This window comes from Lupinus angustifolius, chromosome LG01 (assembly GCF_001865875.1).
Source record: "Lupinus angustifolius cultivar Tanjil chromosome LG01, LupAngTanjil_v1.0, whole genome shotgun sequence".
In the NCBI taxonomy this organism is placed as follows: domain Eukaryota; kingdom Viridiplantae; phylum Streptophyta; class Magnoliopsida; order Fabales; family Fabaceae; genus Lupinus; species Lupinus angustifolius.
Genome location: NC_032009.1, coordinates 21472468 through 21496441, shown reverse-complemented (window position 1 = coordinate 21496441; position 23974 = coordinate 21472468). Strand labels below are relative to the sequence as shown.

The following is a 23974-nucleotide window of genomic DNA, read 5'->3' as shown; positions in this document are numbered from 1 at the left end:
AGTTCTGATACTATTACTGATAATCACTCAAATTTGATCTTCTTATGGGTTGTCACAACAGATTATTTGATCAAATTGATGTGTTTTTATTGGGTCATTTAATGATATACTTGCATAACTTTATATAGTGTAAGCCACGTCCATAATTTAATGTAAGGTACACCTGCATTTAAATATTACTTTTAAGTATGAAATATAATGGCTTTTGAAATATCTATAAAATGTGGTGACAAGTACATTTGTGATTGTATCAAGTGTTGGTGAAAGTATCTACATTTTTTATAATTAGGGGTGAGAATGAGTATAATTGAATCCAGCGATTAAGTAGCTCAAGTCGAGTTTAATTGGATCTAAATTTTAGTTTAATCTTGATCCAATTAAAGTTTACCAATTTTTGTGTAGATTAATGAGCTTAAATATATGTAGTTTGTCAGCTTAATGATGATTATTAATATATATATATTATATTCCTTGTACAAAAAATAGAGTACATGTTTATTATATTTCTTGGAAGTGAACTGTTTTATAATCATTGGATGAAAAAAATCGGTCATCAGTTACTATTGTGCACTTTTTAGAAGTCGTGGTGATATTGTACAACTTTTAGTATAGAAATCGTGATGGTATAATACAACTTCTAGTGTAGTTTAGAAGTCGTGATATCATATAATGACTTCAGTGTAGAAGTCGTGATGACCTATAACTACTTATAAACTAAACAGAAGTCATATTTTATTATCACGACTTCTAAACTAAATAGAAATTGTATTGTGTTATCATGACTTCTAAACAAAAATGGTGTTCGGTTATGAATTTAGTAGGTGAGATGAACTACTAAAAAAATAGTTCGGTTGGAATCGAACTAACTTAAGTTAGTCGCACACCCATTTGTTATTATCTGGAGGACATAAATAACATCAATAACATAAAGTCTTGGCATTGAAAAGTGGCACACAAGATTCTCAATTTATACCTTAAGCATCTGTCAAGTGTCAATTACATTGTTGAAACACTTTGAGTAAAACAAACCACAAATCCGCTTAATATAATAGTACTTCACAATCATCATCAGATTAGGATTGATCAAAACATGTTGGTTATGTACATTGCTCACCATGCCAACAATGAAACAACTTCAAAACACAATGGTAACACAATACAGGACCATGGTAATTGAGATGGCATGTCTTCATATATTCAGGATCCAAATAACCAACTATTCCCTTCACTTTGGTAGAAATGTGTGTTTGATCTGAGTTCATTGGACCAACCTTTGCAAATCCAAAATCAGCTACTTTAGCTGCATGCTTTCTGTCAGAAGAATGTTCCATGATTTCACATCCCCATGGATAATTTGTTTCTCTGTTCCAACACAAGACAAAGGTTAGCCATCAATTGGAAGATATGTTAGACTTTAGGAAAAGTATGCTGCATGAACATGCTAGAAAAGTTAAACGTGATTGCATGTAGCAAAACCCAATATTTTGATCTTATATTGAATTGACAGAGTGAAAGATATAGAAACAACAGAAACCAAATCATGGGGTATTCCATTCAGGAACATGTACTGTCAATAGTGTACAAAAAGCATATGCTTATAGTTGAAGTTGTTTTCTTTGAACTTTGAGACTTGACACTCAAATTATCTAAAATGTAATGAACACTAATCTAAACATTTGGCTTGTGAAAGAGGATCTAGTTTATGAGGCTTTCACTTAGTGAAATCCAGGGATGATAGTAATATACAACCTTAATATTTAAGCTCTAGGACTTCACATTTGCAATCTCCTCATCATTGTCATTAATATTAGTGTACACAAAGCACCTGACCAAAAAAGGGATTATCATATTCATATTCTATCATAATCTTATGGTGCTCTCTATCCTATGTTATATTTATTTATTTTCACTGAGTTATCATTTAATAAAACATTTTCTAACTCAAATAATTGAGATATATACTTGTTAAAACATTTTAGTTGGATAAGTTGTGGAGTTATCATATGCTAAAACATTCTTTAACTCAAATAATTGAGATGTATACTTGTTATAAGATATTATTTGTTTAAGTTGTTGAATTATCATTTAATAAAATATTTTTTAACTCTAATGGTTGAGATATATACTAACACCATTGGAGAGAAATTATCTCCCATAATTATCCTGTCCTGCTTAAAATAAAGTAATTGTGGTTGATGAGATGGTTTGGTCATTATGGGTGATAGGGAAATCAATGAATTTTAGGACCAAGAGGTTTGGCTTGGTGGGTTTATTAGATTTTATATAAAGGTAAGGTCATTCTCTTAGTTTACAGGGAACTATTTCTTCTATCTAAAGATGTGTATCACTTTGATTTTATACATCAGTATATGGGGCTATCTTTGCTTTTGGTGTTTAGACTATATTAATTGTGTCGACTAATTTTTGTATCATATTGCTGTAGTTGATTGATTACTTCTTCTTTGAAATTTAAAAAAAAATAATGTTCAAAACTTTATATTAAATATTGAATTTTTAAAATATATGTACATTAGAAAAAATTAAAAGGTCAAAACATGAATGGGACTATCATTTAAATATGATTTGAAGCGTGGCTAAGCATGCAAGGAATTAATATATAAAGTACAACTCTGGCCTAACATAGAGCCACGTCTTTTCTACATAGTCTAACAAATTGTTAGGATTGATTTATAAAGATAGCAACAAAGTGAGAACAATGCTAATACAATATATCATATTTAGAAATAAATATATTTTATATTATTTGGTGCTATCATTTATGATTATATTTTAATTGGAATTAGATTTTTAATATATTGGGAAAATTTTATTGGTTGTCTTCATATAGATATGTTTTCATACAATTCTTTCTTCTAAGAAAAATTTGTATTAAGACACATATAACACATTATATTTAGAGATAAGTGCATTTATGCTTATATGTGTTATCATTTATGATTAAATTTTAATTAAAATTGAACTTTTAACGTATTGACAATATTTAGTTAGTTGTTTCCACATACATGCATCTCTTTACAAGTCTTTCTCATTAAAAGTTGTATGAATTTGTTTATGACCCCTGTAGTGATTACACTTGTCATGCAAATTGAACACTCCAAAGACAATTTCTGTTCAAGTGAGGGGTGTTTCAGAATTTTCAGAAACCTGGTATTATTGGATCGTCAAAAGGACCCACACACAGCTTTACCGACCAAATTGTTAGGGGTGAACATCTGCTGTCTCATAAAACTGTATCACTCAATATACCACTACTTGTGATTGGTTGAAAATGGGTTGATATACTTTGTGGAACATCCAATTATACAACGACATAAGGAATGACACACTTTGTGGGACAACAGATGTACTTCTTAAAAATGGGTTGTTCAAAGCATGCCTCGTATAAATTAAAATATATATGTCAATTAAAAAATTAAATATTTATTATTTTTGTTATTTTTATTTCATTGTAATTGGTTCGAGATAGAGTTTAGAATATGCTTTTTAAGAGTATATATTTATCCCCAAATTGAGAGGAAGTGTTTGCCCTGAAAGTGTTACACGTGTCTCTACTATTTTTCTTTTTGTATACTTATTACTTGACTTTCTCCTATTTTTCTATAGTGGAGAGCCACATACGTTCATATGGAATCTTAATAATGTATTTCCATGGACACATGTTATAAGATTCTTTATTATATTATATATCACTTAAACAATTGTCAAGATTGACTCTTTCCAAAAGTGAGGGAATAATCAATAATGTGTAAATTAAGATGCATATCACTTAAACAATTGTGTATAATCATTATTTATATGTTATTAATTATTAACTTTTAATCAAAATATTTTTTATAATATTGGTACATTATTTACTATTTATATATTAATAATCATTTAATTAAAAGTCAGACACATAAATATGGTTGATAATGCAAAATACAAAAAATAACATTTTCATTGTGAATGCATACTAATTAAACTGGTGAATGAAAATGAAGATTTTTATGTATACATGAATTTATAATTAATACATACCAAACCCATTTTACTTAGAATAAACAAATTGATAATTTGATATATTGTTGCTATCCTTATGAGCCACTTAAACTATAAATATAAATATATATATATAATATTTCAGTTATGGTTGTATTACATTCATTTAATTCTTATTTTTTATGATTTACCAATGTAAAATTAAGACTTCAGCAAAACTCTAATTTTTATCATAAAAAATGTTAGAGGTTTTTTTTTTTTAAATCTTCTATCTTCTAAAATCTATATGGAGTACAAAATTTTGTGGTTCCAATTTTTTATTTTCCTAAATTATCATTAACTATGTAAGTGTAGATCTTGATAAAGAAGAGTGATATAATATTCACTATTGGCTGATCTTATATCATTTCGGCTTATCAATTTTTTGGTCATATCTCGAAAAAATTAACAACCTCATTGTTAATCATATAAATTTTATCAATTGTAATGCTTTTTTGTAATTTTTAATACGATAATATAAAAAAAAAACTATCAAGTTTATCTCATGTTTAACATTGATGAGAAAAAGAAAAGATGTCAAAGTGCATGTCAACAACTAGTTTTATGAAAGGAACTATCAAAATTTTTTGGTACTAGCAAAAACATTCATTTTTTATGGATAAGAAATTAATCATTTTTTAGATGAATCAGTCTCCGTTCTAAGAGAATAATGTATCTCCTTATACCATGAGATAACTTATCTCATCTAGCCAGTAAAAATGTGACGTGTGTGCTATTTTGTTTATTTTTAAAAATATTTTTATAGAGAATGACAAAACATGACACATGTCATGATTTCACTGGCAGGAAAAGATAATTTATCTTCTTATATCAGAAGATACTCCGTTCCCCCTTCTAATCATTGTTGCTATAGTTACACTTAAAAACAAACTAGGAAAAAAAAATACAATTCTACAACCCTAAATTAATTCCAAAATTCTATATTTATATACATTTAAAATTATTAAAATGACATAAATGATTATTAATTCTCAACATGAAAGAGTGCTTAAGAAAGGGATGAGTTAATACTTTAAAAATCAAAAGAAAATACAATCTTAACCCATATATCATTTGATTACAATAAAATTATATTTTTATCATTAATAATAAATGAAGAAACATGTACTTATCTCTTCATTATCATTATTTATAAAGATTGCATTTGTCTCTCTATTATCATTATTCATAAAAATTACATATAAAAGGGAGAAAATTTTTGGTTTCCCACAAGTATCCTCATACTGGAAGGCAATCTTGTCCGAACCGGAAAGATCCATAGGTACGTGAGGCTAATTCTCCCGACGGACATTTTTTCCATCCACAAGACTTGACTAGAACTCGGGTTCTTGCTTAAAATGTCGCATAAGTTTCAGATATTAATATATGATCATGAAAGAAGATGAGAGCCTATAACCATCCAATAAAGATGAGTGAAAAATCCAAATATTATTATCATGATCTCTCATTGTGAATGGTTATAATGCAAAGTGAATTATATCTTAAAATATCTTTATTAAGAACGAAACTGTGTCTCACTCACTCTATTTTCCATACTCGAATATTCTCTTCCTCCATTTTTTGTTCTATCTATATATATATATATGTATGGTTCCTGAATTACTTGTTTAGAAAAAGCTTCATTATCAAGCTATGGCAGGAAATGATTGGTTGAACAGTTACCTTGATGCAATACTAGATGTTGGTCCTGGTCTTGAAGGTGCTAAATCTTCTCTTCTTCTTAGAGAAAGAGGTAGATTCAGTCCCACTCGTTACTTCGTTGAAGAAGTTATCGGTTTCGATGAGACCGATCTATATCGCTCTTGGGTTCAAGCTTCTTCAACTAGAAGTCCTCAAGAGAGGAATACCAGATTGGAGAACATGTGTTGGAGGATTTGGAACCTCGCTCGTCAAAAGAAACAAGTACTCTTCTTCTTCCTTTCATTCATTCATTCGTTGATTCATTCATTGATTCATGATTCTTTATATATATATATATATAGGTTGAGAATGAGACAGCATATAGAATCAATAAGCGTCGAATTGAAAGAGAGAGAGGGAGGAGAGAAGCTACTGCTGATATGTCTGAGGATTTATCGGAAGGAGAGAAAGAGGTTTCGGTTCATGGAGAAATCAATAGAGCTAGAATGCCTAGAATCAGTTCTGCTGATGCTATGGAGACTTGGGCTAATACTCAGAAGGGGAAGAAGCTCTACATTGTACTTATTAGGTTCTTCATTTATTCATCTATCCAATTATAGTCAATTTCTATATACTATATGCTTCGTTGTTTATGTTATTGTTAATGATTTGTGTAGTGTTCATGGTCTAATTCGAGGTGAGAATATGGAGCTAGGTCGTGATTCTGATACTGGTGGTCAGGTAACACTTCTTTTTCATTTATTCTTTCCTAACTCTCACTGGTTAAATGTGTCACTTTGACCGTGTTGGTATAGTGATGTAAGGCCTCGCTGAATCATTAGATAAGTCAAAAGGTCAAAGTTCGATTTTGGAAGTCACATTTGTTGGGAGCGGCAGTCAAATATCCGAAAGAAAAAAGACTTTCAGTTTTCAATAGGAACTCTGCTTTTATGTATTCCTTAACATTAGTCATTTATTTAATTTCATATTAATGTTGACCTGGATTTGAACTGTTCACTTGTTCTGCCACCCCTTGCCCCTTAACTTTGTCTTTTAAAAAAAAGTATACATTTAGAATCTGCTCAATTTTCCCTTGCGAGCTGCATGATGATATTGCACTTGTTAATGTTGATATCTATCTGGTTATGCTGGAAACTAAACTTTATGTTTATTGGTATTTCTATACTGAGTAGGTTAAATATGTGGTGGAACTCGCAAGGGCCTTGGGATCAATGCCAGGTGTTTATCGTGTTGATCTACTTACTAGACAAGTGTCAGCACCTGATGTAGATTGGAGCTATAGAGACCCAATAGAAATGTTGGCTCCACGAGGCACAGATGAGTTTGGAGATGACATGGGAGAGAGCAGTGGTTCTTATATCATTCGTATTCCGTTTGGTCCAAGAGATAAATATATTGAGAAAGAACATCTATGGCCTTACATTCCTGAATTTGTTGATGGAGCACTTAACCACATTATACAGATGTCAAAAGCTCTCGGGGATCAAATTGGTGGTGGACATGCTGTCTGGCCTGTTGCCATCCATGGACATTATGCAGATGCAGGTGACTCTGCCGCTCTTCTATCTGGTGCTTTAAATGTTCCAATGATTTTGACTGGCCATTCACTTGGCCGAGATAAACTGGAGCAACTTTTGAAGCAAGGTCGACTATCAAAGGATGAAATAAACACAACTTACAAGATTATGCGTAGGATAGAAGCTGAGGAATTAGCCCTTGACTCTACGGAAATAGTCATAACAAGCACTAGACAGGAAATTGAAGAACAGTGGCGCTTGTATGATGGTTTTGATCCAGTATTGGAGCGTAAACTACGAGCAAGGATCAGGCGTAATGTGAGCTGTTATGGTAGATTTATGCCTCGCATGGCGGTAAGTACCAGATCACAAATAAACTTTTTTGCAAAATCTTAATGGCCCCTTGTGGACCAAATTAGGCACTCATGACTTAAAGTTATATAGATTTCAGGAGACTGATACAGTTGAAACTTCCACGTTTATATACCTTTGGTATTTGGATTCAAATATCATGAGTTCATTTTACTCTTTAAAGTTACTTTTTTGAATGTTTCCAACGGGGCTAGGAATGTTGTTTACTTGTAATAGTATGCTGTCTGTGAATCTCATCAAATTGCATTGATGAGGACTCCAAAGGCCTATTTCAAAACAATTTGAACTGCTATGTGAATGGGTTTTACTTTTATTTAGTGACTGATTTTTTAACCTTTTTGACTAATTTAGCACTTAACACAATGTTTTGCCGCTCAATTTGTACTTCATGAGGTCATGTATGAGCAAATCCTCTGTTTTTCTTGCCATTTTTTATTTTAATTTGGGGTGACACTGTTTTATCGTCTATTTTTATTTGTACTGTTAAGGCTTATTAGTTTGTCCAGGAAAGGAGTAGCTTTATTGTGTGTGTATGATAAATTGACAACAAACTTGGGCATGGCTAGTAGACTCACCTGGTTTGCATAGTTCTCCTTGAATACATATTTTTGTACTGAATCCAGTTCCAGATGCGAGATATGGTTTTAGTAATATTTCATTGCCAGTGCCCTGTACCATGCCATTTGAAATTAGATGTGATAATGTAGTCGTTCCCTACAGGTAATTCCACCTGGTATGGAGTTCCATCATATTGTTCCACTAGAAGGTGACATAGATGGAGAACCAGAAGGGAATTTGGAACACCCTGCTCCCCAAGATCCGGCTATTTGGTCAGAGGTTCGAAATATGTTTTTTGCGTTTCTTTTTATATACTTTTTTTTTATAATTTATTAGATACAAATTTATAAATGGAATTAATACAATTTAAACTTTATATTTTTCAGGTAATGCGCTTCTTTAGCAACCCTCGCAAACCTATGATACTGGCTCTTGCTAGACCAGACCCCAAAAAGAACATCACGACTTTGGTGAAAGCATTTGGAGAATGTCGCCCTCTCCAAGAGCTTGCTAACCTTGTATGAAACTGTGAATGATCAGTCTGCAGTCTGCACTTATTTGAGTATCATTTGTTCTTCAATTTTGAGTCAGCTTACCTGCATTGCTTGCCTGATCAAATATCTATGATTCGTTTTGGTTTTTCAGATATTAATTATGGGTAATCGAGATGGCATTGATGAAATGTCAAGCACAAGTGCTTCTGTTCTTCTCTCGGTACTTAAGCTGATTGACAAGTATGATCTATATGGTCAAGTGGCTTATCCTAAACACCACAAACAATCTGATGTTCCTGACATTTATCGTCTCGCAGCAAAGACAAAGGTAACGTATTTATTGGGTTGAAATAAATGATGATGCTTCACTTTAAGATTCAAAAAGGATAAAATTGTTATGACCGTGTCTACATGCATAACCCTCCCCCCTTCTTCTCTTTTTAGTTCATATTATACAATCATGTTGTCCTGCATGAATTCATTCTCTTCCATATGTATCTCATGATATAACAATCTTGTGCAAATACATCCTCTCTTGGATGTATTTCTCGTGATATAATAGTTGTGCGGGAATGCACTCTGCATGTGTGAGTTGTCAATCTATACTTTCTTCACATCTTGTTTATCTCTCGAGTCTTGTCCATGCAAGGTCTTTTGTCATTTTATATTTCAAACAGATACAATGTATATGCAGGGTGTTTTCATCAATCCAGCTTTCATTGAGCCATTTGGTCTTACTTTAATTGAGGTGATTTTCTGAATCTTGGGAATTATTTAAAATTGAATGATTTCTTTATGGGGATGTAAATGTTAACTTATTTATTTGTTCAACAGGCAGCTGCTTATGGTTTGCCCCTAGTTGCTACTAAAAATGGAGGTCCCGTTGATATTCTTCGGGTATGCCTACTGATTGGTGGTTCAGTGTTGATTTGAAGATGTTCCCTCGGAAACTGATTGTTTATTAATACAGGTACTTGACAATGGTCTGCTTATAGATCCACATGATCAACATTCTATCGCGGATGCCCTTTTGAAGCTTGTCAGCAACAAACAACTTTGGGCAAAATGTAGACAGAATGGTTTGAGGAATATTCATTTGTTTTCGTGGCCTGAGCATTGCAAGACTTACCTGTCTAAAATAGCCACATGCAAACCAAGGCATCCACAATGGCTGAGGAATGAGGATGGAGATGAAAGTTCAGAATCAGAATCACCAGGTGATTCCTTGAGAGATATTCAGGATTTATCTCTGAACCTGAAGTTTCCATTGGATGGAGAGAAGAGTGCGGGTAGTGGAAATGACAATTCTTTGGACCCTGATGAAAATGCTGCTGATAGAAGGGTAAAATTAGAGAATGCTTTTCAGTCTTGGTCTAGGGGCATCTCCAAGGACACAGGCAAGATTGGGGCTGATCAAAATACAAATGCTAGTAAATTTCCACCATTGAGGAGAAGGAATCATCTCTTTGTCATTGCCGTTGATTGTGATACCACTTCAGGTCTTCTTGAAATCACTAAAGCAATATTTGAGTCTGCTGGGAAGGGGAGGACTGAAGGCTCTGTAGGGTTCATATTGTCAACATCATTAACACTATCTGAGATAGAGTCATTTCTCGTCTCAGGCGGCTTGAGCCCCAGTGATTTTGATGCTTATATTTGTAACAATGGCAGTGATCTATACTACCCATCCCTCAATCCCGAAGATCATCCATTTTCGGTTGACTTGTATTATCACTCACACATTGAATATCGTTGGGGCGGAGAAGGGTTGAGGAAGACTCTTGTACGTTGGGCAGATTCGATCACTGATAAGAAGGGTGAGAATGTTGAACAAATAGTTACTCCAGCTGAGCAGCTTTCTACGGACTACTGTTATGCTTTCAAAGTGCAAAAGCCAGGAAAGGTAATTTTAAATTCTAGTTTATGATTTTATATGAAATAACATCATTGTTAGTTATTAAGATGTCAAGTTGATTTTTTGTTTAGGGTTGTTTTCTCTAGATTCACTTTGAGTTTGTTGTTTTATCTTGTATTATTTTTCCAGGCTCCCGCTATAAAGGAGCTTCGAAAGTTATTGAGAATCCAAGCTCTGCGTTGCCACCCCATATATTGCCAAAATGGGACAAGACTGAATGTAATTCCAGTACTGGCTTCTCGTTCACAAGCCCTCAGGTATTGTTGAATCATAATTCCAGAAGTTGGTATTGTTGTACAGTATATGTTGGCATTTTACTGCATTTCCTTCTGGCATTCTTTGTTAAATTCATGCAACATATGTGCAAATGTACCAGAACAGAAGCATATTTATTAGCCATGCTGTTTTATTGTGACATCTGATGATCCTTCATGTCCTTATCCTTCAGATATCTATATGTTCGATGGGGCTTCGAACTGTCAAAGATGGTCGTTTTTGTTGGAGAATGCGGTGACACAGATTATGAAGGACTTGTTAGTGGCATACACAAAAGTGTGATATTGAAAGGACTTGGAAGCAGTGCAATCAGTCAACTCCATAATAACAGAAGCTATCCTCTTTCAGATGTCATACCATTGGATAGCCCCAACACTGTTGAGGCAACAGAGGGTAGTAGCAGTGCCAATATCCAAGCTTTGATTGAAAAAGTTGGATATCTCACAGGATGAAACTCACAAGTCTTCAATTATGTTTCTGTGTCTTCAATCATGTTTCTTCCATTAAACCTATACAGTAAACTGATAATATCTGATATTTGTCCAGAATGTTCATAAACCTTCCTTCTTCTTCTGTAATTTCCATAATCATTGTCTTCATCAACCTTACCCTATGAACCATATTTCCTCATCGTTAAGCTTATTCTGCTTGTTGGTTTTGTATCTATATCTACATGTGATATTTTAATAAAAGGAAATTCTCATTTCTATCTCCATGAGTTGTTTCATTTTTTCAGTATTCTCTAGACTCCAGCCCTTTCTTGTGTTCAAAATATCATTAGAAGCAAAACTTTCTCTTATATTCACATATTCTTCATCTATTCCAAGGTTGTATTGTAGGAGCATACACAAATCTATATAAATATGGATTCTGAAAATCAAGAACCTCATGCTGAAGAATCCAGAACCAATAGTATAGAAGATTCGGGTCAGGTGAATAATGATCATTGACTCATTGTTTTATAGCTTTATGAATCATAAATCTGTATGGTTTCTACTCTTACAAGGTATTTATGAATCATGGGCAAAGTTTTTTATGAATATATTTTTATTATTAATATTATGAGCTGTGTTAACAAATGTCTATGGAAATTGTTTCACAAATACAGGATATACAAGTCAACATTGAAAAACTAACTTGAGGACTTTCCGAAATATTAAACACATTATTTTCTACTTCAAATTTATTTACTTTACTTTCTTAAACAATAGCCTTAGGACAATTTTTAACATTCATCTTATATTATTCTCTACTTCCTTCTATCCTTTTTATAAGACACCTTTATGGAATTGATTTTGTTCCTTTTATAGGACCCCTGAACATATTAATTAAATTTGTAACGTAAATGTTCTTATCTAATTATATATCATTAATTAGAATGTATTAAAATCAGATTCAGAGGATTGAATACATTGAGTGGTGCATAATTACTAATGATATTTAAAAAAAATACAATCAGTTTTAAATACATTAAATTAAAATAATTATATTAATCAATACAAAAGAATCCTATAGAATAGACTAAATGTGTATTCCCCAATAGAGATCTTCTATACCAATACAATTTTTACAAATATGTATCAAATAAGTTAATTCTTTAAAAGTTAACATAGTTAGACCTAATAATATTTGATTCATTGAAGATAGAGAAACAAAGTTATTTTGGAATAAATAATTTATGTTAGTATTCCGAATCTTAAACAAGAATTACCTGTCCCTAAAAAACTATGTTTATAGTGAATCAAATTCCATGAAAATGTTAGTTTTTAATTATGTTGAGGAGAAGAATGAAGTGAGAGAATTGATTTGTGCAATAGTTTGTGGCATTGGTGGGGTTGGAGAGTAGTTAATGGAGCCACCGGTGGCCTAATTTCCTGTTAACTAACTCATCACCCAATCTTACTTAGCCTTCAATTAATGCCACCGCAACACTATCTACCAACTACCAACTAACGCCAATCCCTACTTTTTTTTACTACCACTAATAATATTAACAAAATATATAAAACCATATTTTTAATATCTATCACCTATATCATCCATATATATTATTTATTAAATTATCATATATTATTCGGAAGAATTTAATACGTATACACTGATAGTGTAAGTGTTTTTTATACTGTCAGTCAATCTCCACTATGCATATGTTAATTATCATTGACTTTTAAACAAAAATATTATAAATCAATGATAAATGATGTGTTGACATTATAAAAATACATAAATTTTAAACTCTTTTCCGAATTATATAATTAATGATGAGGTAGTTCATCAAATTCACTTGTAGTATACAATTATTTAAACTCAAAAGATCCTCTTTTTATTATTCCCTAATATGGATGATATAGTTGAGCTAAGAATCTAACAAAAAGTGACAAATTTCTTTCCAACACACCTTTTATTTTATTCCACAGCGGTGAAAGGAATCATAATTCTCCAAAACAGAACTTGCATATTTATGATTCTTTCTTACTTTATTGCTATTTATTTATCCTTTGTAGTACTGTCAGGTACCATACAACTCATTAATTTGCTCTATCATTTTTTTTATAAATAAACTCAATTACCTTATACATTTGTTATTTAAAAGTTTAGCTTCTTATTTCTATCTATTTATGACTTATATATATATGTTGATATTACCACATTTGACAATGATAATTGCTTGGATTCTTGGTTGTCCATCAAACCAATTTAACCAAATGACTTATAAGTTACTTAAATATTTATTTTCCTAAAAATAAGCTAGTTGGGTACTTGGTAAATGAACTTATAAAATTATGAGGTGACATAAATACATACTATTTAAAGTTACATAGTAGTAACTTATGACTTATAAGTCATTAATTTAATTTACATTTATGTGCTAACTTATATGTTAATCTTACCAAACATATACAAACTTATAAGCTTCTCATTATGGACTTATAAATTTCAAGTAATTTATTAACTAGTTGTGATGGACATTGATATTGGCTTGGAGACAGATAGGTAGGTGGACCAACCATTTCTCTTTGTGCCATTCTTCACAATGGAATTAAGAAGGAATATCCACTTTATCTTTCAACTAGCAAACATGAATAATGAATAAACATAATTGGAAATTAAGCTCAAATATTAAATAACGAAGATATACTTTTGGTAGTACTAAAAAATATATATTAATCGTTGGTAAGTAACTTGAGTAAGGAAGCAAATGCACATTACAGGTGTGACAAAATGTATAACCAAGTAATTCAAATTAGGATAACATCTATCTCATAGGTAAAAACATAAAATTTAAATTTACTTGATTTAAATCATGCATAAGGTTTTCTCTTGTTAATTGGATAAGAAAAATTATGAGAAAAAAAATATATAAATTGCTAATTAGGAGCATAAGACTTTATTATATTGTGAGTATATCATTCATCATGAATATACATATAAATGATAAATTATATACTAATAATATATAAACATTTCATTAAAATACATACATACTACATTGCCAAAATAACTCAGAAATCAATAAATCTTAATCAATAAAGTTACCCATAAGTAATGTCGCAATTTGGCCTAGACCAATGATCTCAAATTATTCTATAATTTATTCCTTTTTTACCATGACCATACTATAATTTCATCAGCAACACAAAATGTGTCACACACTTTTTTTAAAATGTTTTATTTATGATCTATTCACATCAATTAAATTAGAAAAAAAGATAGATGTTGTCCACACGCCAGCATTATATTGGTAGATTTATTAAGTGACCTAAACTTCAAATATTAGATATTGACTTAAGAGATATCCTATAATATACCAACAAGTGTTGCTTTAACTAGTATATGTTTGATTCCTTTTAAATAAAGTCTCGAGTTCGAGTTACTCTCACGTACATATGGAAATTCCTGATTTGGATAGGATAACTACCAGAACCAAAAAAAGAATATATTACAATATAAAACAAAGGCAACCTTATTATTCCAGCTATGATATTTATTGATAAAGTATAGCAATGCAACAAACCCCATAGAAGTGCCAAACTTTACGGAAAGATCCTTAAATGCTTGCAGTTGGTACAGTTGTGAAGCCTCTCCTCCATTACTGCATTAACACATAGCCACTCACTTCCAAACTCACAGATCACAACACCCAAATAATATATGCCTTTAACATCTTCACTAGATTCTCATTTTTAATCATTTTAAACCATTTTTTGTGAGATATCATGAACTGTGGTGAGACAAGATCTGTTGTTGTGAAGCGAAAAGCCAAAGAAACTGATGAAACATTGTGTTTCTCACGTGTACATAACAAGGAAAAGATGTTACAGCAACAAGATAAGAATGTTGGAAGAAGATGCAAACTTTTGTGTTATTGGGAGCTACCAGAATATATGAAGGATAATGAATATATTTTACGTTATTATAGAGCTAATTGGTCTCTTAAAGATGCTCTCTTTAGTGTTTTTCGTTGGCATAATGAAACCTTAAATGTTTGGACGTAAGTTTATCACGTTTTTTCATCTCTTTTGATGATCCCTTGTTTTGTTTTTTATTTGATTTGATATGATTGATGTTATTTGTTCTTATTTTCTGGTGTTTTTTTTTATGGTTTCAGGCATTTAATTGGATTTATTCTGTTTCTGGGGTTGACCCTAGCGAATTTGATGAAGCCTCAAGTGGTGGATCTGTTAGGACAACTTACCAGGTTTTTGTTACAACCTTTTTTTGTTGTTGTGTTTGTGTTTATGGCAAATTCATTTTCATAGATTCAGAAAAACCAATCTTTGTGAAGCATGTTACTAGCACCTGGTATTGTGCAGAAATCTAGAATAAACAAATCAAAGATATAATGGAATCTAGATTATACTTGTCTTATTAACATAGAAAACCAAAAGAAATTTGGCATAAACTATATAGCATATGTCAGACATTATTTGATTAACAAATAATGAAAAGCTATGAATTAGAGGTTTGGGCTAAATTGAAATCCTGCAAACCTTTCAATTAAGGTGCCAAGGATAACAAAGATAATCACTCAGCAAATTACTTTCTTCAATGTTTATCTCACTTCACTTAACTTGATTAATTGATTATATATATGAGGAGGAAAACTCATGAGAGATAATCCATTTCCAAATCATTGGTTACTTAGCATGGCTTCTTTTACCAGAATCAATTGTCAACTAATTTTGCTTATTATTATCATCTTTGTAGATCTTTTGTTTCAAGTGCAGACAAAAATATTTCTCATAACTTCAAAGATCTGTTCCTGGTAAGTGAGAACATTATCACATTACAAATTGATATACACACCTAGCCTTTCCATTTATATATGGAAAATACCATCTTACATCACTTTTTACCCACACCTTTTTGACATATGCTTCATAAACATGGATAAAAAAGACTTTTACTTTATAGATAATCAATGGTAAAATATGTGTAAAAGGGTGCAGGGAAAAGTGAGGTGAGAATATTAGTATTGAATATATAATCTGATCCAACTATTTTATGTCAATTTATATATGAAGTGAATAGATAAAGTATATTTATTTTTAGTATGATAAATAAAGTATATCCACATAAAGATCTTAACTTATTAAATGAAATAAAGATTGTTGTCGTGTTGCTACTTTTGTTTTATTATTATTGACACGAAACAACGTATGAACAATTAAATTCCATTAAACGTGGCAAATATGTTATATATTTTTCTTTATCCAAGAAAATCTAATTCCAAAGAACATTTTGAATTACCTAATAACTTGTATAGTATTAGTATTATATGAGTAATAACATTGTAAGAACTTGCAGGGAACAGCATTACTCTTTGATTTAAGACATGAAATTCCTTTGAAAATGGAAGTTGAATCTGAAGAGGTGGTTACAGCAAGGTGGCCATTCTTTGTTTTCTTAGGAGGCTCAATGTTCTGTCTCCTCTCTAGCAGCATTTGTCACCTCTTTTCTTGTCACTCACATGCAATAAACCTGTTTCTATTGAGAATAGACTATGTTGGCATCACTGTGATGATCATAACCTCTTTTTTCCCTCAAATTTACTATGTTTTCCTATGTCAACCTCATTGGCAACTCCTCTACCTAGTTGGTATCACAGGCATGGGACTATTCACAATCATAACATTGCTTTCTCCAACACTTTCAACTGGAAAATACCGTGCATATAGGGCAATGTTATTCTGTTCAATGGGACTTTTCGGTATTGTTCCTGCAATACATGCATGTTTTGTGAATTGGGGTAACCCTAGGCGCAATGTTACTTTAGCATATGAAGTTGCTATGGCCTTATCTTACTTGACAGGGACATTGTTCTATGTGACAAGGATACCAGAAAGGTGGAAACCTGGGTGGTTTGATATTGCAGGACATAGCCATCAAATATTTCATGTTTTGGTTGTGGTTGGTGCATTAGCACATTATGCAGCTACTCTTAAAATGCTTGATTGGCGTGACTCTTTTGGGTGTGGTAACATGCTTCAATGATGTTTATTCTGCAAAGATATATATATGGATATGGAGCATTATTATCAACCCATTGTGTTGGATTTGAAGCAACTGTGATATAATCACAAGTCACTACTCATCAAAGTATTAATATATACTTGTCTTCTTTCTATAAGAAGAGTGTTATTATTATTGTTGTTATTTGGATTTGTTATTCATGAATACGTGACTGTATCTAGAGTTTATTTAAAGGGGTTTCTTATTTTCTCCCTTCTTTCATTGTTTTGTGAATGGTTAAGAATTTAAGAAGATTATTATTGCATTTGTTCTTAGAAATATGATGTGAAAAATTCCAATGGTATGTTCTCAAAGCTTAGAATATAAATGATTTCAATGAACAAAGAAGATCGTAGTTGTAATGGAGATGTTCATCAAAAAAATTATATTTAATTGTTAAGATATTAAATATGCTAGAAGAGTACTATTATAATAGGAATATTATCTGGAATTCAAATCCAATTTGGATGTAAGGGATAAAAGGTTACTAGTAACATATTACAAGTATGAGAAAAGACATGTATTAAAACTGATATTATTATCTTTGAGTAACATATTACTAGTGTTATTAAAGTTGAGTTACCGATTACCAGTATTATTAAAGTTGAGTAACCGATTACTCAACTTGTTGTAATCGATTACTCTAATTTTGAAAATAAATGATCAGTGAACATAACACTTGATTAATCGATTAATAAATGCTGTATTCGATTACCGAGAGTTGTTGCATCAGATTTTCAAATTCAAAGTAAATGAGTGTCAATCCAAAAGACATGTTTTCATTCCAATCAATTTCTACCTTTCAAATAAACATTTTGGTTGATTGGAAAGCCTATATAAAGGCATTGAAACTCACAATCACAACACACAACATATATTAGATATTGACAGTTGTTTTCTACACTTGTTGCAACAAGTATCACTTTCATACTTGTAATTCTGCCATTGTTATACATTCTTCATTATTACTGCAGAATACTTTCTTTCACGAGGTGTGATAAGAAAGGAGATTAATGAGTGTGTAAGGTAGATAGAAATCTCGGGGTGAAATATTGTAATTGCAACTCATAATCTTTAGTGGAAAAATCTATTGTGCTGCAAGAGTACCGAACGTAACCTTCGGTGGACAAGAAAGTGAATCACTATAAAATCCTTGTGTACTCTCTTCTCCCTTATCTCTTTGATTTTACTTATTAATTTTCTGCATATATTTTCCGCTGCACTTTAACTCTTGAATTTACGGAAAAAGAGATCATTAACTATTCACCCATTCTTAGTATATCAGTATTACAACAACATAAATATCTTCCTATATAGGATAAGAAGCTTTGGAGTAGTTTTAAATTTGATGTGTTAACACTATATATGCCTTAAACTGCAAGTAAACACAAATGGTGTAAAAGTTTGATAGAAGACAATGGAATAAGGTTAACGTATGCGTGCAACTTCTTGAACATGTTCACATGATGTTAGATTATTGCTCATTGAGTACAAGGTATAAACCATTATATAGCTACTATGGTATTTGATGAATGAAGGCAAATAATATTCATTCCATTTCTGAAACTGCAACATGAATATCACTCCATGCAACACAGTTTCTCTATTTCTCCCATTATTATTCTTCCTTATTCTTCTCCTCATATTCTTCATCACTCCCTTTAAAGGAAACCATTTTTCCCTCTTCGTTTTTCCTCTCTCCCTTTCTACCATAAATGACAAAAACATCACGACAACACAAGTACAAGTACAACAACCTCATCAACCAAACATGAGAATTAAAGTGAGCAAAATTTATTAAGCTTAGACCCAACTTTACTAACATTTTTTTGTTGATAATATTGTTGCGTGCAGAAAATGACTAGGTTGGATAGAGTTGAAGAAGGTTTAGCAGAAGCACGAGCTTCAATTCGAGAAGCTATTCGATCAATGAACTACACTTCAGAGAAACCAGAATACTTTATCCCCAAAGGGTCCATTTACAGAAACCCACATGCTTTTCACCAGTTAAGTACTTAGAATGATGCTGAAGTAATAACTTCACCATCTTAACTTTCGCACGATAAATGTGTCTATATAATGAATCAAAAGTTATCTTTTTTGTATAATATAATAACAAAACATGCATGCAGGAGCCACATTGAGATGGTGAAGAGATTCAAGGTGTGGGTATACGAAGAAGGAGAGAAACCAATAGTGCATGATGGGCCATTAAACAATATATACGCAATTGAAGGTCAATTCATTGATGAAATGGAGAATAGTATAGGGAACAATCCCTTCAAAGCAAGGCACCCTAATGAGGCACATGTCTTTTACCTTCCCATTAGTGTTGCTAATGTGGTTCGCTATGTTTATGAACCCATCATGTCCAAAAAGGACTATTACCGTGACCGTCTTCAATGTTTGGTGGAGGATTATGTTGGTGTTATTGCACATAAGTATCCTTATTGGAACAAAACCAATGGTGCTGATCATTTCCTTCTTTCATGCCATGATTGGGTACCTTTCTTACTTCTTTATTGTTGTTAATGTTTTCTACAACATAATGTGAATGTGGACAAATAATTGAACTTCATATTTGACATGTCTAATATTTTATTTAGTTTTAGAAATATTTTTAAAAAATAATTAAATATAATACATGTTATAATTTTAGTGACTGCAAGAAGATAATTTATCTCCTTATATTAGGAGATACTTTATTCTCGTGAATTAAAATCTAATGATCAAATGCTTTTACTTTATGATTCATAGTTCATATGCTGCCTTTGATTCTGGACTTTGGTTTCTCTTTTTGGGTCTTTTTATGAATGCAACCCACAACTCTTCATGAACTTCACTAGACTTTTATGCAATGCCAACACTTCAGAAGGATTTCAGCCCAAAAGGGACGTGTCTATCCCTGAAGTGTACTTGCCTTTTGGAAAACTAGGCCCACCAAATTTGGGCCAAAGCCCAATGAATCGCACCATTTTAGCCTTCTTTGCTGGTGGGCCTCATGGTAACATTAGAAAACTTTTGATGGATCATTGGAAGGACAAAGATAGTGAAATCCAAGTTCATGAGTACCTTCCAAAGGGACAAAATTATACCAAAGTAATGGGTCTAAGCAAATTTTGTTTGTGCCCAAGTGGGTATGAAGTGGCTAGTCCTAGAATTGTGGAATCAATTCATGCAGGGTGTGTTCCTGTAATAATTTCTGCTAACTATTATTTGCCTTTTAGTGATGTGCTGAATTGGAATCAATTTTCCTTAGAAATTCCTGTTGCAAAAATAACAGAAATAAAGAGTATATTACAAAGTGTTTCAAGGAATGAGTACTTGAAATTACACATGAATGTGTTAAGAGTTAGAAGGCATTTTATAATAAATAGGCCAACTAAGCCATTTGATGTGATGCACATGATACTTCACTCTCTTTGGCTTAGAAGACTCAACTTCAAGTTGACAAATTCACAATAAAGGGTTGATTCTACCAAAAAAAGGTTCTTGTTTTTCTATTATTGTTTTATATTTTGAAATAGTCTTTTTGCTTATAAAGTCAAGATAGTTTTTAATTTACATTTAATCTTTCAAACCTCATTAGATGATAATCCTGATCTGATTTTGAAGGTAATTATGTCATGTAAGTATTATAGATTCAATTGATTAAGTTAATAATTGTAAGTTACTATGGGGCCTAAATTCCCAATTGGGGAGAATATAAGAGATGGATTACAATGTTGTACTTCACTTCATCTAGTTAGTTGGTGCACAAGTATCCTTAATTTGAATATGAATAATATACAATTCTGATTTGAGTTAGTCCTTGTTAAATTAAGCTTGGAATTTATTGAAGCTTTTAATGCTAATAGGAAGCATTCTATGATAAAGTATAAACATCACAAAATTTGTAAATGCAGGAAGTATATGTAAGCTAAAGAATCTTCAAGACTTGGATCTTAGCCACAACAAGTTACCAGGACAACTTCCATTCTGTCTCAAAAACCTGACCTCTCTTCGTGTATTCGATGTTGCACATAATAGTTTCCAAGGAGTTTTCCCTTCCTTGCTTCTATCTAGTCTCAATTCACTACAATATGTTTCACTTTAGTTCACTTGCCAATCACTTCAACCTTGAAGTATTTGACCTTTTTAGCTATAACTCTCAGTTAAAGGTTGAAACAGAGAATCCACCCTTTATCCCTTCATTCCATTTAAAGGTCTTGCGTTTATCAAATTGCACACTCAACGAACTCGCTAAAGATATTCCTAGTTTTCTCTTATATCAAAATGACTTAAGAGTAATCGATCTAAGCTATAATGGTATCGTAGACAGGTTTCCGAACTGGCTACTTAAGAATAACACAAGACTAGAATTTGTTGGTCTTGGCAACAACTACTTGACTGGTCCCCTTGAACTCAATTGTACCTCAAGATATATAGATATGAATACCTTGGATGTCTCTCACAATCCTATTAAAAGTGACATTCCTCATTGCATTGGTTTTGTCTATCCAAATTTAAGGGTCTTGAACATGTCGAAATCTGCATTGGAAGGTATCATCCCAGCTTCAATGGGACATATGGGTCTGCTTATGATATTAGACTTGTCAACAAACAATTTGTTTGGCCAAATTCCAAAAGAGTTGGTCATAGTTGGTAAGTCATTGGAGTTTCTCAAGTTATCTAACAATAACTTGTCTGGCCCTATATTATCAACAAAAGCCAACTTGGGGCTTCTACGATTTCTGCGCCTGGACAACAATCACTTCACCGGAGAGATCTCGGATGTGTTCATGAATAGTTCTCTGTTGAGAGTATTAGACTTGAGCAACAATCATCTGAATGGAGAACTGCCTGGTTGGATTGGAAGCTATCAGCAATTGACTTCTTTGGTCTTGTCCCAGAATTCATTTCAAAGTGCTGTACCTCTAGAACTCTGCAAATTAAATAGGCTCACATATTTAGACCTGTCCAAAAACAATTTCACAGGCACTTTGCCAAGTTGTTTTGGCTTGTTAAATCTGAGGTACTTGCATTTGCAAGGTAATCAGTTCTTAGGACCAATGCCTATTGCTCTAGCCAACTCTTCCTTGTTGTTGAGTTTGGATTTGATGAATAACAGATTTTCGGGTGAAATTCCTAGTTGGATTGACACCTTTTCAAACTTGAGGGTTCTCCTTCTAAAGGGTAACTACCTTAAAGGTTCCATTCCCATTGCCATATGTCGGCTAAGGCACATAAGCATATTAGATCTTTCTCACAATAACCTTTCAGGAAAGATACCTTCATGCTTGAATGTTGTATCACCAGGACTATTGGATCCACTAGATAACATCCTATTTGGGGAATATTTTCATAATGGTGCCTATTAAATTCCCCGAGTACACATCCGACAACCTAATTCATATAGATGAAGGCATCGATATCCGAGGCCTTGTCTCGGACGAGGAACAAGAAGTGGAGTTCATGTCAAAAAGGAGGTCAGAATCATACAAGGGAAATATCTTGTATTACATGTCTGGAATAGACATATCATGCAACATGTTAACAGGTTCAATCCCTCCACAAATTGGATACCTTAGCAGTATCCATACCTTAAACATATCAAACAATCACTTAACTGGGTCTATCCCAGAATCATTTTCCAACCTTAAGGATGTGGAAAGCTTAGATATTTCCTACAACAGATTAAGTGGTCATATTCCTTCTAAGTTGGTAGAACTATACAGCTTAGCATTATTCTCTGTGGCTCATAATAATCTATCTGGTATAACCCCTGAGAGTAAATATCAATTTGCAACTTTTGGACCAAGTAGTTATGAAGGGAATCCTCTACTTTGTGGATCTCCACTAGAATCTTGTACCTTTGGTACTGCTACAGAAGAAGAAGAAAGTAACTTCAAAGACAACTTTCTGTGGAGTTTTGCTGCAAGTTTTGTTGTTGCATTTTTAAGTGTCATAGCTATAATTTACTTCAACCCAGACTTTGGCTCAAGAACATTTCCATGCACGTCTTTTTTTTTTTGTATAGCTTAGAGGAACATAAATAGTGCCGACAATATTCTACTCACAAGAAAGTGACATATATAATTTAAAAATTAATATCGAGGAGACTAGGATAATGTTAATTATTGCTATCCTAGTGGATAAAGAATAAGAAGTGATTTTTTATTGGGTAAATGTGTTGAGAAATTAAAATGTTTTCTGAGGCAAAAGCTTGTATATCCATTTTTTCCTCTCAAAATATATATTCTCATAACAAACTACCTTGAAAAGCTAATTATAAGAAAATGACATGCGTCTTCTTCTAATAAGATAAAGCTAACATGTTTCATTTGTTATAATCACATGGAATTTTAGGCTGATTTATTAAGTGGATGTAACATCATTCAATAAACATGTATATAAAGAAGAATAAAAAGTAGATGAAATATAAATATAAAATTGACCGTGAAGAAGAATCAAATATTATTTGGTGGAATAAATTATAAAATAATATATAAAATTCAAAAAAGAATGAAATTTGTATTTTTCAATAGAGATATTTTAAGATAAATTTTTATATGTATTAAATTGATAATAACTAAGAGAATAAAATATCTCATGATATAATGAGATAAATTATTTTCTCTAACCACTAT

At 32.1% G+C, this 23974-nt stretch overlaps 4 protein-coding genes across 5 annotated transcripts; all 4 read left to right on the top strand.

Moving 5' to 3' along the window:
* LOC109354648 (probable sucrose-phosphate synthase) lies at window positions 5585-11544 on the top strand. Its single transcript, XM_019597290.1, has 12 exons — window positions 5585-5961; window positions 6042-6268; window positions 6357-6420; window positions 6873-7571; window positions 8310-8426; window positions 8534-8665; window positions 8793-8969; window positions 9336-9389; window positions 9476-9538; window positions 9612-10544; window positions 10686-10813; window positions 11005-11544. Exons 1-12 carry the CDS (start codon window positions 5692-5694, stop codon window positions 11282-11284), a joined length of 3144 nt encoding a protein of 1047 aa, XP_019452835.1. The 5' UTR covers window positions 5585-5691; the 3' UTR covers window positions 11285-11544.
* LOC109354637 (heptahelical transmembrane protein 1) lies at window positions 14864-17646 on the top strand. Of its 2 annotated transcripts, XM_019597277.1 has the most exons (5): window positions 14864-15324; window positions 15442-15531; window positions 16041-16098; window positions 16641-17338; window positions 17383-17646. In XM_019597277.1, exons 1-4 carry the CDS (start codon window positions 15050-15052, stop codon window positions 17325-17327), a joined length of 1110 nt encoding a protein of 369 aa, XP_019452822.1. In that variant the 5' UTR covers window positions 14864-15049; the 3' UTR covers window positions 17328-17338; window positions 17383-17646. The 2 variants fall into 2 exon arrangements, with proteins under 2 accessions (XP_019452822.1, XP_019452813.1); XM_019597268.1 differs by having other exon boundaries at window positions 16641-17646.
* Window positions 18748-20815, top strand: LOC109342658 (probable glycosyltransferase At5g20260). The gene is made up of 4 exons (XM_019580599.1): window positions 18748-19128; window positions 19200-19351; window positions 19478-19852; window positions 20147-20815. Exons 1-4 carry the CDS (start codon window positions 18919-18921, stop codon window positions 20808-20810), a joined length of 1401 nt encoding a protein of 466 aa, XP_019436144.1. The 5' UTR covers window positions 18748-18918; the 3' UTR covers window positions 20811-20815.
* On the top strand, window positions 21438-23394 carry LOC109354629 (receptor-like protein 2). The gene has a single exon (XM_019597255.1). The coding sequence runs from the start codon at window positions 22692-22694 to the stop codon at window positions 23367-23369; it is 678 nt and encodes a 225-aa protein (XP_019452800.1). The 5' UTR covers window positions 21438-22691; the 3' UTR covers window positions 23370-23394.

Excerpts from the sequence above, each read along its gene's own strand:
- LOC109354648 (XM_019597290.1), top strand. The coding sequence starts at position 5,692 with ATGGCAGGAAATGATTGGTTGAACAGTTACCTTGATGCAATACTAGAT. Across the intron at positions 8,427-8,533 it reads ATCCGGCTATTTGGTCAGAG|GTAATGCGCTTCTTTAGCAA; the intron begins GTTCGAAATATG and ends TATATTTTTCAG. Across the intron at positions 9,390-9,475 it reads TTGGTCTTACTTTAATTGAG|GCAGCTGCTTATGGTTTGCC; the intron begins GTGATTTTCTGA and ends TTTGTTCAACAG.
- LOC109354637 (XM_019597277.1), top strand. The coding sequence starts at position 15,050 with ATGAACTGTGGTGAGACAAGATCTGTTGTTGTGAAGCGAAAAGCCAAA. Across the intron at positions 15,325-15,441 it reads GAAACCTTAAATGTTTGGAC|GCATTTAATTGGATTTATTC; the intron begins GTAAGTTTATCA and ends TTATGGTTTCAG. Across the intron at positions 16,099-16,640 it reads ACTTCAAAGATCTGTTCCTG|GGAACAGCATTACTCTTTGA; the intron begins GTAAGTGAGAAC and ends AAGAACTTGCAG.
- LOC109342658 (XM_019580599.1), top strand. The coding sequence starts at position 18,919 with ATGAATATCACTCCATGCAACACAGTTTCTCTATTTCTCCCATTATTA. Across the intron at positions 19,129-19,199 it reads AACCAAACATGAGAATTAAA|AAAATGACTAGGTTGGATAG; the intron begins GTGAGCAAAATT and ends TGTTGCGTGCAG. Across the intron at positions 19,853-20,146 it reads TCATGCCATGATTGGGTACC|GTCTTTTTATGAATGCAACC; the intron begins TTTCTTACTTCT and ends TTCTCTTTTTGG.
- LOC109354629 (XM_019597255.1), top strand. The coding sequence starts at position 22,692 with ATGGTGCCTATTAAATTCCCCGAGTACACATCCGACAACCTAATTCAT.